The sequence below is a fragment of the Conger conger genome, chromosome 4, assembly GCF_963514075.1.
Source record: "Conger conger chromosome 4, fConCon1.1, whole genome shotgun sequence".
NCBI classification, from domain to species: Eukaryota; Metazoa; Chordata; class Actinopteri; order Anguilliformes; family Congridae; genus Conger; species Conger conger.
This window is the reverse complement of record NC_083763.1, coordinates 52,303,709-52,321,995: the sequence shown is the minus strand read 5'-3', so window position 1 is coordinate 52,321,995 and position 18,287 is coordinate 52,303,709. Positions and strand designations below refer to the sequence as shown.

At 40.8% G+C, this 18,287-nt stretch overlaps 1 protein-coding gene across 2 annotated transcripts in view; it reads left to right on the top strand.

Moving 5' to 3' along the window:
* xylb (xylulokinase homolog (H. influenzae)) overlaps positions 1 to 18,287 on the top strand; it is a 57,974-nt gene that overhangs the window by 11,751 nt on the left and 27,936 nt on the right. The window contains exons 11-16 of one of the 2 annotated variants that reach the window (XM_061238865.1): positions 1,218 to 1,258; positions 1,748 to 1,863; positions 4,035 to 4,150; positions 4,410 to 4,483; positions 4,999 to 5,095; positions 5,561 to 6,306. In XM_061238865.1, coding sequence (XP_061094849.1) covers positions 1,218 to 1,258; positions 1,748 to 1,863; positions 4,035 to 4,150; positions 4,410 to 4,483; positions 4,999 to 5,095; positions 5,561 to 5,772 — 656 coding nt within the window. In that variant the 3' untranslated portion in view covers positions 5,773 to 6,306. Of the gene's footprint in view, positions 1 to 1,217; positions 1,259 to 1,747; positions 1,864 to 4,034; positions 4,151 to 4,409; positions 4,484 to 4,998; positions 5,096 to 5,560; positions 6,307 to 18,287 lie in introns of those variants that run through there. The other variant, XM_061238864.1, reaches the window with a different exon arrangement.

Here is an 18,287-nt window from a genome sequence, read left to right as displayed (position 1 = left end):
CTGTGACATAGTCTTGTCTGGCCAACCAGAAGGGGGAAAAGTGTATGCAGCCCAGGAGAACACTGTACCTTACACCAACACAAACCTAGTCTTTTCACATCTGGAGAATATATAGGAAAACAGAGCAGTGCACTTTTACTGTTGTATCCTTCAACCAACAATATCAAAAGCTAAAGCATCATGATTTCTTCCCTTGTCATCAGCTATTTGCTACTGCACAAATGGGGAATATGACCTTGCTTGCTAGGAAGATACAACCAAAGATGATGTTGGCAAATGTGGGTGAGGCAGCCAACCGTTCCTCACCCTGTGGGGCTGCTGGCCACAGTTGGCCCTAGCACTGTCCAGAATTGATATCCGGCTGTGGGGCCCACAGTGTGTTAACAGGATGAGCCTGGTCAGGAGCCCCTGGAGATTACATTTGTTTAAAGAGATTACCATGTTTAAAATGTTCCATTTTCCCCTCCGCGTGCCCTAACTTTTGTTTTGAGCCATGAAAATTGGGTCCCTGGCCTATTCTGCTACAGGAGCAACAAAATATGGAGAAAGTTTTTAACATTTGGAAAAAGTTTAAAATATTTGAATCAAAATGACTTCTGCTGTTCTGCCACTGTTATTAGAAAGCTACTGCTAATGTGTCTTTTTTTTACCAGCGAAATGTGATCTTATGAGAAGTTTTTGAAAAATGCTTTTCTTCTGCTGGACTGTAGGGATTAAGGTTGTCACAGGAGTTTGAATAATTTTTCAATTGTGTGTGTGTGTGTGTGTGTAACTGCCTGAAAAGATGGATTGAAGTTTTCTGCGAAGTCAACAAGAAAACCCATTGACAGGACTCATTAAATCTTTACCTAGCCCCAAATTAAAACCCAAATGGGTATAGCAACTTGAAGATACCTGTTAAGGAAGTGCAGCACGTGAAAGAGTAAAAGGTCTAACATATTCAAAAATCTGTGCCATCAAATTTCCTGTCAGTCATTTGTTTTTTGAAGTTATTTTTCTAGAAGTCATCCAATAAAGGAAATTGGTGGATTCATATGGTATTGCCGAATCAATGGCGTGATAGATTCTTCAGATCTGAGGGTTTTTTGGTTAGACCTACACATTTGCTTGGTTCAACTGCTTGGATAAGCGGCAAGACTATTTTCATTTTTTTCTTCTGTTGGTTTTTCATCTTGAGGATTCAGCAATATAGCTTTTTCTTCACTGTTATATCACAGGATCTCTCGCAGGGATGAGGCTTCAGGAAGGAGACATAGCTGTAAGTAATTTCAGTGGACTTCCTGAAGGCCACACACATACGCATGCACACACGCACGCACACAAGCACACACACACATGCACACACACACACACGCACACTCACACAAACACACAAACACACACACACACACACACACACACACACAATACAATAAAGGGTATGAAAATGCATTCTGTCTCTAAATTGCTTGAACCCTTCACAATCTTCTCCTAATATCTTACCATTACAGATTAACTCATTATGGTAGCTTTAGTTGTTCTGCACCTGTTCATTCAATTTGTTCTCACAGTTGATAGAGCTATTGTAACCATACTTATCATCTTATCCTTGTGCCATGAATGAGGAATTGCCTACATTCTATTAATTCAAAATTCTGTAATTGCGAAAATGTTCACAGTCTTGTACCAGCTGGTTTGGTTTGCAAGACAATGTGGAAATGAATTGATTTAATGAGTCTTCAGCACCTCCTGTCCTCTGTAATGGTAGGTGAGTCTCGGCACCAGTGACACGGTCTTCCTATGGATCAAGGAGCCCAAACCTACTGTGGAAGGACACATCTTCTGCAACCCTGTCGACCACCAGGCCTACATGGCTTTAATATGGTAAGCAGCCCCATGTTCTGAATTTGTTTTCTGACATCATCAAGTGTATCAGTTTAAAATAGAACACTAGCATTCCCAGCTATAAAGAAACTTCTCAGAAACTACTGTTATATTCAGTTTCCATTTTCAGAAATAGATACAATAGGTACAAAAGCTTGTTGCTGGGCCAGCAATATATAATCAATTTGTACCTTTTTTTGCACGGAAAACGTACTCATTTATACCCAAAGAGAACATTGCTGTACTTCCAGGGTACATTTGGGAAATTTGATCCTTGAAGAACAAAAATGTACCTCCACTATTTCTGAGAGTGTCCTGTAATTATACGCTGTAAATCTATCTGGCATGTCACTGGAAGGCAGCGGGAGTGAGACTGCAAAGGAACAGCGTGTAAACATGGCTCATGTGAAAAATGTTTGAAGCGCTGCAGCTGTAAAAGCATCAGGAAGTATCTTGATGGATGTGCATACGCGCACTTACGGCCGGTTCCAGGTTGTAAAGCAACAGTGAGTCAGCCCAATCACAGTCCTTAATATCTGCATTGCTCAGTAGCCTTTGGTTTCATGTCAGGCATAGAAGGACACGTTGCATGCCAACACAATTGGGGGAAAAAGCACACAGTGTCTTTTCTTTAAAGGTCAGCCACAATAATAACCAATTATGGAAATTACGGATGAAGCACAGCCAGGCCTTATGACATCCCAGTCATTGTTTGATCAGCTTCGATGACCTTGCATAAGCTTTAGAGATATGAAAGCAGATGAAGACCTTGAGAGTCAAATGCTATAGACAGATATAGCCCAACTGACTAAAGGAGGAAAGAACTAAAGGAGGAATGAACGATGACTTGTTCATTGTATGTGTAATGATGGAAGAGCAGTTGAACATTGAAAAAAAAATAAAAATAATCCTTTCAAACCCGACTAAATCATTTGAGCCTGGAGTGCAGGTGTTTTGCTTGTTGGAATACGGGATAAAAACCGCCTATAAAAGGCATTTGCCATTGAACAATGTAAGGGGGAAACTGTGAGTTTTTAAATAAAATTTTGATATTCACACTAATGGAGGGGAGCATATTCCACTGTCATACATGTCGTACTTGGATAGATAACACATAGAGGTCTAAAAAAGGTAGACTGTCTGAAATGTGATTAAGGATTATTATCACAAGGATGTGTGTTTTGATGACCCCACAAAATTACAATTAGAAATCAAGTTTGTTTGAGGTATCACCAAACCTACCCTCCTTTGATGCATTAATCAAAATTGCAGCTATTTCTTGGCAATTTTGTCGCCTGAAAATGGGCAGTTTTATCCAGTTCAGCGTATATTTGTCCATTGGACTGATAGTTGTGAGCTAGAAGTCACGAGCAGCAAGTTATATGTGCCTGTGCCCATCCAACTCAGGGGTGGACAAGGAGGGATTTCTGGATTTCATGCTCTTAATCCCAGTCATTTAGTTATTCATATTGTAGCTGCATTTCTTGATAAGTTGACAGCTGAGGACTGTTCTTGTGTCTCAACACAAAACATATTTGTGTGGTCTAATCCACAGCCAAAATATGCATTTGACCAGTGTAATTGGAGACAACGAAAACCTGCATACAAACCGGCCCTGCAGGAATGTAATTGCCCAACCCTGACCCAAGCTCTCCTCGTTGGGTGGGAGTACATTGCTGATGCTTGAGGACATCTTGTTGCACCTTTGACCTGCCTGCCTGTGTTTACCAGGATTCACCAAAGCCATGTTTACAGATGCAGATATTTCCCTCGGCCTTTCTTAGAAATTTCCAGTCTATGCTCTCCAGCTCCATATTACTTTTCTTTTTTTCAATTTTGAGATTTCTCAGTTCCACAATATATGAATTACCTTCTGACACTAAATTCTCATAGATTTTAAAAGCAGTTAAACATTTAAAGTCAGATAACAAAGTTACAAAGACTCCTGGGCACCACTTTAAAACCACCCTCTGTCACATTTAGTCTTCACGCACACAGGAGTGGAAAACAGATTAATGATTTCATTTGGGAAGTAAATCAAATTTGAAAGAAAAACGGTGACATTACTTCAATCAGCCTTGTAAATAAATCGACTGCAGCCCAAGCTGTGATATCAAATATTGTTTTACTGAGACACATCTGAAAATACTGCACTGCATATTGCTTTCCAGCTTCAAGAATGGTTCCCTCACTAGAGAGAGAATCCGGAATGAGTGTGCTGGAGGCTCATGGGAAGTTTTTTCCAAGGCACTGATGTCTGCTCCCATGGGAAACAATGGGAACATAGGTGAGTTGTGCTTATTTTAATAACCATTGTAGGATGGCTGCAGAGTCTCAAGACATCAGAAAAACCCAATTTATCAGTGTAGAACAACATTGTTCGGTACCTCTCTTTTTAAGCAAGGCACATTTCACTGTGCGATTTCTGAGTAAATGATTCGCGGTTCTGTGAAATGGCTCCTGTGCACACGGCTGGTGAGTTTTGTGTAACGATGCTCTAATTATTTTTAAGCAGCCGTTACCTCATGAGATCTTTCTGCTCACAGGCATCTATTTTGATGCGATGGAGATCACACCACCTACTGCTGGGGTTCACAGATTTAATGAAGAGAACACTAAGGTGAGCGCACAGTCCCTGGTGTGTCTATAACATCTGTGAAGAACTGAAGGGTTAGACGGTACTTAAAATGATTTTTAAACATTGATTGTGGTTAAAGAAATCATGTCAGATTTAAAACAAAGACAAAGAGACATACACCCTTTGGCAGGGCAACATGCACAAATTTGAGTTTGATCACATTACAGTTTGTATTATGAAATTAAAAAGTGAAATTGGCTATGCTGCATGAAGAAATGTGTACACATTTACAAATGTTTTTTTTTTAAAGATGGATAATGAATATGTAAATAAATAACTTGTAGGAAGCACCTGTCCTTTGCCTGCCTTGTAGATACTGTACAACCTCAAAAGCTGAAAGATTGAAAGACGTCATGTTAATGCTTGAGTGAAGTGAGGCAATAGAGGGCATGTGAGGCAACAGCATTGCATTCTGGGTGTGCTTTCAAAGTCAAAGAGTTCTCTGTGCAGGATTCACCCCTCTCATGTTACCTCAGTTACCTTTGTGTCTTATGTAGGTAGCAAGATTTTCGGAGGAGGTCGAAATCCGAGCATTAGTCGAAGGACAGTTCCTGGCAAAGAGGGTCCATGCTGAAAAGCTGGGATATAAAATCAGTGAGTGCCCCCCCCCCCACTCTCTCTCTCTCTCTCTCTCCTTTCTCCTCTCTCTCTCCTCTCCCCTCCCCTCTCTCTCCTCTCTCTCTCTCTCCCCTCTTCCCTCTCCCCTCTCTCTCTCTCCCCTCTCCCCTCTCCCCTCTCTCTCTCTCTCCTTGTATAAGCACATGTGCAATATTTGTTGATACGATGTTCAAGTGTTACTGAAATTGAAAATGTCTGGAATGGATTCCATGTAAACGGATCAGCCTTGCAATTGCATAAGTGGCAGTGATGAAAATACAATGTTTTTTAGGGCCTGGAATGCCCAAGGACCTCGAATAACAAAGGCCTTATTCCATTGTCCCCGCTCCTCCTTCTAGCTTTTCCCCCCAAAAACGCAATTTGAACCGTTTTTTAATCGGATAACCCGATTTTTCCTCTTTTTTTATTGTCCCCCTGGCTCCTCACACCATTTTATGACAGTTTCCAGAGCAGCAGGAATATGGTGTTGCTCAAGCAGAGCATGCTACTGGAAGACCACTCATTCTCCTGACCTTAACCGGGCTCGAGTGTCAGAAGTACAGGCTTCCACACCTGATACAGGAGCCGCCTCACTGAGCAGTAGGGGCAGTCGGTGTAGTCTGCTTACTGTGATGACTCTGCTTGGGAATGTTCTGGAAGAGAGGAGTATATAGCAATAATGAGCATTAAATTGCAAAACAGAGGCCCATCCCCCCTGGAGCAATGTTGGGTTAAGGGCCTTGCTCAAGGGCCCAAGAGCTGCCCTGGTCTTATTGTATCCACACTGGGGCTTCAACCACCAACCTTTTCTGGTCCCTGTCAAGCAACTTAGCCACTAGAATATAGACTGCCCACACATTGCTTTTGAGAAGCTATTGTGAAACAGTTGCATTACCAAGAATTAGCTATTTAGGAAAATGTACATGCACACCCGCACAAGCATGTGAACATGCACGCAAACATACATGTATGCGTACATAAACTCCCAGAGTGGCTCATCCAAAATGGTAATTAAGATTGAAATACTAATGATTTGAATAGCATGAAGTGTTGATGAGCCACTAGTCTGCATTGAATTTGATTTCAGAATGTATACCTCAAAAATGTCCAAGCATAATGTGAATTGTTTTTAATTGTTTAATTATGATATACTTTATCTTGGAAACTGTGTATTAAGGCTAAAAAGAAAATAAATTTTTTCATCTGTTCTGCCTTGCAAAGAATTATCTGATTATATACTGCAGCATTGTACTTAAGCTGTGGATTAAATTAATACAGGGCAACATCAACACAGTGTAAGCTGAAACTCATATTCACATCGATGTTATGGGGATGAATGCTAAATCTCTCTAGGCCTATTGCTTAATATGGAAGTCTGGCAGTTTTATCACACTCTGTTCAGAACTGATAGTTACTGTCCTCTGCCCCTAAAGAAACCTTGGCCTGCAGTTAACTTCATTTTCATGATGTGTCAAAGAGAATTATACAGAAAGCCTTCTGCACATCGGCAAAACAACTTCGGACACAGCGATTAAGAAACAAACATATTGAAACAACTTAAAAACATATAAATAAAAAAACATAAAAAGCATTGCAACAGACTTTTTGCCAAATAAATCCAACGTTAAATAGGGGGATATATTTCTCCACTATTTGGTCATCTAGATTTCTTTTGTGGTCATCTCGGTAAATCTGATCTGATACAATTTCCGGGGAAACCTTTGCTTGCTTCTAGTTCTGATGCTCAATACAAATCGGAGTAGACATCCCACATCACAGTACATGAGAATATTGATAACTAAGCACCCTCCTTTTTTCTTTTGATGATTTAAATTGCAATAGAATCAGAAACTGTTAGAATTTTCGTTCAAACCTGTCTCACATAGAGGCAAAAGTGAAAACAGATCCTTTCTTTTTTAGTAAAGTACATTTCAAATTCTGATCATGTTAGTTACTGTTAAATCTTCATGATGTATTCATGAATATCTGTCTTTTAACCCTATCCACTTTGCCCCCATGTGGGTCATGAGTCATCAACATCTCAAATTATTGTTGCATTCATATTTATAGAATACAAAAAACTGTGATGAAATAAAACCTCAAAACGGCGATGCCAGATTGTTAAAAAGACAACAACAGCGAGAACAACAGGCTCTTATTTGCAAAGCAGGGCAATAAAACAGCAGGCTTCCCCACTCCACTATCATGGTTTACAACCCTGAGCTCACCAAAGGCATATTCAAAAATAAAATGAAAGGCATATTCTAACAATACTTTATATGACAACTTTAAGATTATATTCAATTTTTGAATTACTTTTGGTCCCCTAAAATGGGGGACTATGTCTAAAAAGGGCTGTGATCACTGGATATGGATGTAAATGCCCTTACATTAAAGCTGAGAGTCTGCACTTTAACCTCATAGTCATTGTTTCATTTCAAATCCAATGTGTTGCAGTACTGAGACAAAATAACAATGTGTCACTATCCAAATTCTTACTGACCACACTGTACTTTTGAGGTATCTTCTTTTAACCATTCTTCCTTTGAGTGCTAACTGTTGAACTCTAATCTGCCATTGTGTTGAAAAATACACTCCAGAGTGGGCGATGGGGACAGAGGTGAAGTTACAACTGTAAAGCTCCCACACATCTGTCTCAGTTGTTGTTGGTTACTCTGAGCCCAATGAGCTTCTGAATTTGTTGATTTGACAGTCCAAATAAATCTGGGGATGTGACTTTGAATTTGACAACCTTATTAACCCGTGGCTCTGTTTAGGTTTAGTCCAAAAATTTAGTTAAAAATTGGATAAAGATGACCACTGAGATCTCTCATCTTCAATTTTGGGAAGTAAAGAGTATATTACAGTATGCTTTCAAGGCAATTCCATTGTTTTTACATTCAAATTTCCTTGTGTCCCACCACATTCATGTGGATTGTCTGATGCTAACTGACTAGTTGTTTCAATTCATTAAATCTGGAATTCAGAATTAAAATTTTCTAATTTGTTGATAGGAAGGACTGAAGATCCCTCATATCTGTGTGTGTGTTTGTGTCTGTGTGTGAGTGTGTTGCTGTGTGTCTGTGTGCATGTGTCCATGCACGTATGTGTCTCTGGAGATCCAACCTTTTATATCCCTTGCGAGGATCATCTCAGGTTATCTAATATCACATAGTAATTTGCTGCAGTTGGATAGATAGCTTACTTCTGCCTGCCTCATTATCTCATGACTTGTCCTCCTGTAAAATACTGAGGGGGATGGATGCTGTCGTATTGACAGCAAGAGGGCAAGGAAATTGGCGTGAAGAATTACTGCAGTGGTTAAATAAATACACCCGTCAATAAAATGTATTTGAATTTCTTGTTGATTAACATTTGCAAGTAATGCAAGCTGTCTCTCCTTCACGGTTGATTCTGGAACTGAATCATTTAGCAGCAAGTCAAGAGGAGCCACTGAAGTGAACCAGACTTGAAGCTTTGTTAGTATTGCATTTATACTTTATTAAAGGAACAACAGCCGCTTAAACTGCCAGCATAACTGACAACCCTTTAGCAAATAACTCTAATATCAATATACATGTTTTAAAAATGACTTTGTATTAGAACACATCCTCAGCAGGTTGCAATAGTTGCTCTGTGACATTAGATTCACTGCTACTCGGTTTTCAGCAAGGTCACTGATCCATAGTGTATGAGTTTCCATGTCCCTGAAGCCTTGTGCTCTACTCAAAATCCAACAGTCTATGTCCTGTTTCTCAATGGCATTCTTTGGATTAGCATACATTTTTCATCACTTGGATTGGGTTGCTAAAGAGCACAAGGAGCCATTTCTCTTAACCTTGACTTCTTTTGGATGTATTTAAAGAGTTTCTATAGCTAGAAACTGCATTCCCATAGCTTCAGAGTCATTGCATTGTTTGACATTACGAAAGGCACAAATGGATGCACACTCAATTTCATATCTCTAGCCTCTCCCCCTGCAGTCGAAAGATAGAGAGGGGGCATACAGACACTAGCCTCAAACAGAAAACTGAATGACTCAATTCAACTTGTCGGCGATGGTATTACATTTTCAAAAGACATATATGATGGTTCTGTGAGTGGGAGGAAGGGTGAAGAGCAGAGGCCTGTATTTTAGATTCTGTTGAAGTTGTTTTGACATTTGGATTTAAGCTGAAGGGCTGAAATACTGGCCTGTAATGTTTTTGCTTGAGGTTGATACAGGGATTGAGATTTCACAGATGAGACATTAAGTTCACTTCTATAAAAGTGTTTATAGTATAAAGGTGAAAAAATGCCAGAAGATCTTTTTTTTTTTTTTTTACTATTTTTCAAATAGCCAAATTAAAGTTGAAATTATGTGATTATTTCAACTTTCATTTGGCTATTTGAAAAATTGTAAAAATAAAGACATGTCGGCACCTGATTGGGTAGATCAATTCCTATTTGATCTGCAATGCATAGTTTGAAAGTTTGCTCCAAGTTTTGTGTACCAGGTGAGCTGCACAGGATGAATTTCATTTGCATGTAGCCAATGCAAATACAGAACCGTCAGATATACCACAGCACTCGCTGGACCCATCATGCACTGCAAGCCTCTCCATAGAAAATGAATAGAATGCACTGCTTACATGATTCGTAGGACAGGTCAGGACCACTCGTAAATTTTGTAGTAGTTCTCTTAAATCACTTGTACAAAGCACGTGGTTCGTGCATGAGGCCCAATGCTTCTTTCAAATACATTTACATATGTATGGATGCAATATATCTAAGAATACATACTCATATTATAACTGTACTCTCTGTCCTTCGACACATTTGATGCATTGATTAACCATCATTTACATTTCATTTAAATTGGTATGTTAATGAGGAGGTTTTTAATGTGTAATGGGAAAATAAACCCATTGAACCCATTGAACTACTTGGAGAAAAAAAAAAAAGAAAAAAAAAAAAAAGAAAGTCTGTCCTGTAAGTAAGTCCTTAACAAAAAATGTACGGGAATCTAATCAATGTCATGAAGATGGATTCCTTTCCTGCTTTACTGCAATTATTGGCCCACTCTGACAGAGCCCACACTTTAAAAAACAATACCTCTGCAATGCGCTGAAAGGCCTTGAAAAACATTCAGTGTTACTTGGCTTGATATAGGATAAAGATGCCTGTCATTCAGTTCAAAGTTTAGCCTTCACATCAAGGCAAACATGCTCCTTGAAATGTGCTCCATTTCCTGTGTGTCCATTTTATTTGTCAATGCTGGTTTCTAGCATAAAAGTCTTTATTTGCGGCTAAGTGCACACTGAAGGTAAAAGCTCGGATTACTATATAATGTTCAGCAGAATCCAATTGTAACTGTCAATAAGGAGAATTTATTAAAGTGCTTTGAGAATATAATAGGTTTATTTTATGTGGAACACTTTTACAAAAACCTTGTGAAAAGGGGTGTGTACTGGAATGAAATTAAACCGTTAAGCCAATCAATGAACATACTTTACAAGCTTGGTGCCAATAGCAAATAAGATGTACATATGTGCAAAGCCAAACTTTCTCTCTGATACATGTTCCTCCATTGTAAATAGTGGTTGTTCTTTATTTAGCTGTGGTCTCTTGTTGAACATACTGCAGATATCACTTCTGGTAATGATACTGCTACATTTCTGCAGCATACCACTCACCTTCCTGTCAGTTATATTCATTTTGTATTTTTTTTTGGACGGCATTAAAGTAGAAATATCTTTCTTAGTTTTTGTCCTATTGTCTTATAGTATTATTATGTAAATGTAAACAAATTCAACAGAAAATCTTTTATGAGATGCTACAGCACTCCAATAATATAATATTTAAAATTCATGAGAATCTTGTTTTTCTCAACCATCAGCAGTATACATTTGCTTCCATTATTTAATTAAATATTTGGATGTCCATAATGAAAAAACAATGGCCTTTAAAGTTAATCATGAAGGTGATATCCTGTTTTTCAGACACTACTGGAAAGTGCCGTGCAACCAAAAATCAAATATCATTTTATAGCATATCATGCATTCAGAAACAGACGTGATATCAGCTGTTCTTTGAAATTATCTATCTGTGATCCTCAGGTATGCATAGTAATGTGTTTACTCTAGGATAGCATAATATTAAATAAGGGCTGAATACCTCACTTGATGTGTGTCTGGTAAGAAGCTGTTGTATATTTAGCTTGCTTGTGGGAAATTTGTTGGTTAAATATACAGTGCCGTCTGTAAGTATTTGGACAGTGACACATTTTTTGGTGTTTTGGCCCTGTACCCAGCACACTGAATTATAAATAAAACTGCTAACTTTTTTTGCTTTAATTTGGGGGTTTGACATCCATATTGGGTGAACAGTCTAGGAATTGTAACTTTTTATACAAAATCCCCCAATTTTAGGGGACAAACAGTAATTGGACAATTGGCTGCTCAAATGTTTCTTGGATACGCGTGTTAAGTTTCATTGTTGGTTCATGCTTAAAAATAGCTAGCAAAAGCTCCAGTGTTGATTCTAGGAGTGCCATCCGCATTTGGAGTACATCGCAAAAGAAGTGTCAAGCAGGCCATCATGAGGCCGAAAAATCAGAATAAATCAATCAGAGACATAGGCAAAAAATTGGGTGTGTCAAAAAAACTGTTTGGTACATTGTTAAGAAGCAATAACGCACTGATGAGCTCAGCAATGGCAAACGACCTGGAAGACCATGGAAGCCCAGTGTAGTGGATGACAAAATAATCCCTCAAATGGTGCCGAAAATTCCCTTTGTAACTGTTCAACAGTTCAAGAACACTCTCCAGGATGTTTTTATTATTATCACTATTAGTATTACCTCAGAGGGTTCACCTCAAGATGCAAACCCCTGTCAAACCTCAAGGATAGAATGGCACAGTTTGCAAACACATATATTTTTAAAAAATCTGTAGAGTGTTTGGAGAGATGAGATGAAGATGAACCTGGAACAGAGTGATGGAACAAGGAAAGTGTAGAGAAATGGAACTCATGTTCCAAAGCATACCACCTCATCTGTCAAACCTGGCAGAGGTAGTGTTCTGGCCTGGGCATGTATGGCTGCCCCTGGAACTGGCTCACTTGTGCACATTGAGCAGCAGCAAGATCAATGGTGGTGTATACATAAACATCTTGTCTGCTCAGATCCAGGCAATTGCATTAAAACTGATTGGATGTCACTTCATCATGCGGCAATTATACAAAACATACAGCCAAAGCAACCTGTTTTTTCAGTCAAGAACATTCCAAACAGTGGAATGTTCTTGACTGGCCAAGTCAATCACTTGACCTCAATAGAATTGAGCGTGCATTTCACTTGCTGAAGACCAGAGTGAAGGAAAATATCCCTTGATTTCTGTAATTATAGCCCTCGAAGGCTGTCATTCCTACACGTTCACCAAATATGGATGTAAAAATCCTGACATAGAAGCTGAAAGTCTGCACTTTAACAACAGGTTTGTTTGCTAATAAAGAGCACAAACAACCAAAAATGTGTCACTGTCCAAGTACTTACGGACTGCACTGTATATGCTCATATCTTTTCCACCTTATGCCATATTTCAGTGGATCAAATATTATTATCCTAGTTTTAAAAGAAATATTCAAACGCCTAGAGACTCATTACTTTCCCCACAGAAGGAAATAGGGTAAGGAAAGGAAATAAGGCACAATGTCAGAGATATCATCATTTTGTGAAAATTTGTATGGCAAATTATATTTGGACAATTCTTAAGAGTCTTTCTTTCAGAAGAAGGGAGAATGTGGCCTTTTTAGATTGGATTTCACCCCGCAATGAAATGTTCATATTCTTAAATCGAAAAGGTTGAATCTTTTAATGAGTGAAAATTGGTGAGAATGAAGGACAAAAAGTTACATTCCAGACTTAGTGTGTTATCGTGTTCTGAATGCAATTATGCAAATGTCATTATAATTATGATCATTTTGAGCAATATTTCCAAAAAAGGGAAAATGGTATGCATATTCATATCATCGCATTGCATTGCATTCGTGTTACAGCCACTACGATATCTCACAGTTGCACAGTTGAAAATAATTATAATACAGAATTGCCAACTGTTCAGGCCCTCATCATTTCCTGTGAATCCCAGGCTGGTTGCTTGCAGTTGACTATCCTCAGCTCTAACTGTCTATTTACAGGGATAGCTGAACTACAACACTTTAATATAATATTCAAGAACCATTCCAAGAAGGGATTTTTTAAAAATCTTTTGCGCCGTCTCCAACTACAATTCAGATGAATCATTTTGGCCATTAATGCTGTCATGAGGAAACAAGTAATGGTTTTTAAAATTTTTGTTATCAGCAGCTGTGCAATGATCTGGTGCACGGAGCATGTACAATCAGACTATTTTCCACACTACAAGTCACACACTATGGTAGAGGGGAAATTGGGTCAATCTGAGAACTGAGTAGCTAGTGGAAGCTTATTCTGCAGTTACCCATGGCAGCTTCCATACAGCCTCTCTGTTGAAAACTAACAGTCAGTTAATGTGTCCCAGTGTTGCAGAGTCCTGGTCATAGTCAGGTAATGGCTTATTCGAGACTTCGACTTGCTACAATAGGATCTGTGAGTATTTGGACAGTGAGAACAGACAAGGTCTGCAATTTCTACACGGTTTACTTCATATGGAAATAAATACCTTCAAATTATACCCTCAAATTAAATCAAAGGGCAGACTGTTCGGTATTTACATCCGTATGCAGTGAATTTCTTGTAGGAACTACAGCCCTTTATTGTGTCACTGTCCAAATACTTACGGACCTCACTGTACATGTAGACGGCAGAGCTCAATTTGTGCTCAGCAGACATTTATGTGCTAGGCCATTTTAGAGGCCTAAGGTCCCCGACTAAAATAATCGGAAATGTCAGTCTTCCACGAGAAATTATGAGAATCGTGAATAATTCACTGGAGTTTCTTTGCTGAGATGTTTCAATATTTATAACTCAATAAGTTGGTGTACGCACTTCTCTTTTCATAAGATTCATAATTATAGGAATAGCTTTTTTAAAGCAGAGCAGTGGTCATCTCACCTTTTTGCTTACCATGTCTTCAGCAAAATCCTTGTATTTTTTTTTTAATAGTGAATCCATGTTTGAATTTACTGCCAAGAAAAATTCAACCCACATTATTATTATTTGAAATGTCATTCATCCTTATTGTTGTCTGAATATTTCACATATTTGTACTTGCAGTTATCTGCTCTTTTTTTTGCTTCTGTTACTGACTCAACAAACAGAAATAGAGAAAAAAAGAAATAAAAGTCTGTACACTGCAAAATGTTCAATGATAAGTCAACTCTTACAGAGTATGGTCATATTGGACTCTTATATACTCTTATAAGTCTCATGGGTAGATGACCTTGACCTTGAATTTTTCTCAGTTGTTCTCGTAGGATTGAACATTTCTTCAGAAAACCTGGTAGATTGGTACGCCCTTTGCACAATTATTACTTCCTCCCTATTTGCAAAGCCCAGTCCTATTTGTAGGTCTATGTCCTCTGTCAGTTTGGGAGAGGGCAGACAAGTTTGCAACCTCCTTTGAAATGCATACTGCCAGCTGCTGCTTCTTATCACTCTGCAGTTCGGTTGAACTGTGCACTAATTGCCTCTGAGATGAACAGTACACTTCATTCGCAGTTGGCACAGGGAGACCACAGCATTCATTATGCTGGGAACTAGTGCTTTATCTGGGGCACCACTCAGCAGCCTTGGTTTCAGCCAGTGTACTCATCTAGTTTGCAGCAGGTGATGCAATTTTGGTGATTTCCATGAAAGTTTTATGCATTGTCCAGAGACCCCTTTGTTACTATGGCTATGCTTTTCAAGACTAGTATGAGTATGAATACTATTTCCATTTTATTGTTATGGGAATAAGTAGTCTTGGTATGCTGTCCTTGGATGACTTCTGATTCTGTAAACCTCCCACCTCCTTGATTAAGTTATTGTTATTAAATTATCTTGCCTATATTTACAGTGATAAAGTTCCTCTCAGGGTATGTTTGTTATAAGAAATGCTCCTTCTAAATCACAAATTACATTTTTAATTTTCTTTTCCGGTTCTTTTACTGTGTGCATTTTGAAATGTGTGAAAATGTCAGCTTATTGTGTGATCTCAACTTAAGTTGTGAATTATGTCATACTGTGTAAATGTAACGCATTACCTTGAATACCTCCTCGTGGATGCTGTTATATGCTAAGCCTTTTTTTCCCCACTGGGCTTCTACAGGACTGTTTTGCTCTACAGGACTGTTCTTCGCTACCGTCCTTCTTTTATAAGCTTATGCTCTTGTCTTAATTGTCTTTAATTTCAATTTCGTAGTAATGACTCAAACCTTCTAATGAAATTTGCAAGCAAATTATATCTTCTATGGAGGTCACCGACACTGCTAGTAGAACAATGATAGATCTAGAGTTGTAAAGTTCTGGGAAAATGTCCCTTTTTGATTAATTTTGAGGGAATTTTGAGGAAAGTTTGGGAACTTATACAGTCAGCAGTATTTTTTATAAATCGTTTGTATGTCTTTGGTTTTTTGTATTGGACCTATTTGAAGAGTCACTGAAAATACTTTTCACACATTCTTAGGGAGAAAGTGAGTTCTTAGAAATGTCAAATAACAAATATTCATTGTTTTTACCCATATTCACAAGACATTTTGAAAATGTGTTATAACCGACTGCTTTGCATTACAAAACGTGATTGAGTTAATGTAATTTTGCAACCTCACAGTGCAACCTAGCTAGGTGTACTCATGTTTCATCATTTCAGTTGTATTTCTGTCCATTTTCATGCTATGCTTTCTGCGTGTTATATCAAAAATGATCCTGTTAATTGTGCAGGTTGTGTTAACCTCAGACCATGGTATGTTGTGCATGCTGTGGTAACTCGCTGGTAGAGAGAGAGAGAGAGAGAGAGAGAGAGAGAGAGTAGAATTGGTGAAAAAAAAATTCATTTATTATAATAATTTTTTTTTTTTTCAGTGCTCGTGCCTTCAGGGCACTTCTTTAGTGTCCAGAACAAACGAAAAAAATCCCTTCTCAAACACGGGAATCTGGTCATAAAAAGGAAAAATAAGGCAAACTAGAAAATAAGTCTGTGCTCAAAAAAATTAAGGATTTCAAAAAACGGTAAACGGCATACTAAGGCGGACTTCATGCGGCGGGGTTCGCCCGTCTGTGTCCGCTGTGGGGCCGTTAACTCTCCGTGGTGTCCCGGCCTCGGAAGTCCTCTTCCCCCGCCTAGGCGTCTAGGATTTAAATGGACAGGTTAGTTGACTTCTAGCCGGATTGATGGGCTCACGTGAATTTCACTCACCCTGGCTCTGCATGTCTCCTCTCGTTCGCCCCTGAGCCCCCCTCTGCTCCCGAGTTCGCCCTTTTGTAGGATGTTGATCTCCCCTCCAACTCGGTGCCACTGTGCCTGGTTAATCAGAGAGGTTAGTGGCGTGCATTCCGCACGCGTTCCGGTGGTGCTAACCTTGGTGCTGATTCCTTCCTGCGTGGCTCTCTCCAAAGTGCCGGTCCCTTAAATACGTCTGCGGGAAATATTCCCCATGAATCACTTTCCCCAGCTCCTGGCACCGTCGCACAGCCCGCTCCCCTTCAGTGGTGTACTGATCCTCGATCGGGCCACCACATTTCCTCCCCCTCAGCTCCCAGCCCTCGGTGGGAGCGTTACTATAGAGGCCCTCGTTCATCCTGGACAGGGCATCCGCGTTCCCCTGGAGTCTCCCGGCTTGGTGCTCGACCGTGAACTTAAAACCCTGCAACTCCAGGAACCACCGGGTCACCCGGGCGTTAGTGTCTTTGCACCGATACATCCACTTCAGGGGCGCGTGGTCAGTTATTAAGAGGAATTCCCTTCCTAGCAGGTAGTATTTTAGCTTACCCACTGCCCACCTGATGGCCAGGCACTCCTTTTCCACTGTGCTGTAATTCCTCTCGTGCTTCCGGAGCTTCCTGCTAATGTAGGTGACTGGGTGTTCGGTGTCATCGTAGATTTGGGACAGGACTGCTCCCAGGCCTGTCTCCGAAGCATCAGTCTGTAACACGAAAGGCTTGGTAAAGTTAGGAGTGGTTAACACCGGTGCCTGACCCAGGGCCGCTCTCAGGTCTAGGAAGGCGCGCTCGGTGTCTTCCGACCACTTCACAGTGTGGGGTTGGTCTTTCTTGGTGACCTCGTATAGGGGGGCTGCTCGAGTGGCAAAGTCGGGGATAAACTGCCGGTAGTTCCCCACTAACCCCAGGAATGTGCGGACTTGCCTTTTGGTGTTGGGTCGAGGCCAGGGCGTGATCCCGTCTACCTTCTGGCTCTGGGGCCAAACGCACCCCCGTCCGACGGTGTGTCCTAAGTAGTCGGCCTCCTCCAGGCCCAGGCGGCATTTAGCGGGGTTAGCTGTGAGCCCGGCCCCCAGCACAGTGCCCCCAGCACAGCCTCCAGCCTCTTCAGGTGGCTCTCCCAGTCAGCACTGTGAATAACAATTTCATCTAAATAGGCGGCGGCATACTCCCTGTGGGGCCTCAGTATTTTGTCCATGAGGCGTTGGAAGGTGGCGGGGGCTCCATGGACTCCGAAGGGGAGGACCCGATACTGGAAGAGGCCGTCCGGGGTGGAAAAGGCCGTCTTCTCCCTTGCCTGTGGTGTCAGGGGTACCTGCCAGTACCCGCGGGTGAGGTCCAGGGTGCTGATGTAGCGGGCTGGGCCCAGCCGCTCAATCAGCTCATCTATACAGGGCATGGGGTAGGCATCGTACCTGGATATTTCGTTCAGCCGCCGAAAGTCGTTGCAAAAACGCCAACTTCCATCGTGTTTTGGCACGAGCACCACCGGGCTGGACCAGGCGCTTTGCGACTCCTCAATCACCCCCAGCTCCAGCATCCTCGCCACCTCCTCCGGATGGCCTGTCTTCTAGCCTCCGGGATCCGGTATGGTCGCAGCCTCACCTTCTGCCCCGGCTCGGTGATGATGTCGTGCTGGATGAGCGTGGTCCGGCCTGGGAGAGGGGAAAACACGTCCCGATGTCGACTTACCCCCTCCCGGAGATCTTGGCGCTGTCGGTCCGTTAAGTGTTCCCCGGTCGTCACCTCCGGCGTTCCAGTGGCGCCCCCTGCTGTCAGACATAGGGGAGCAGAGTCGTGCACGGGTTCATG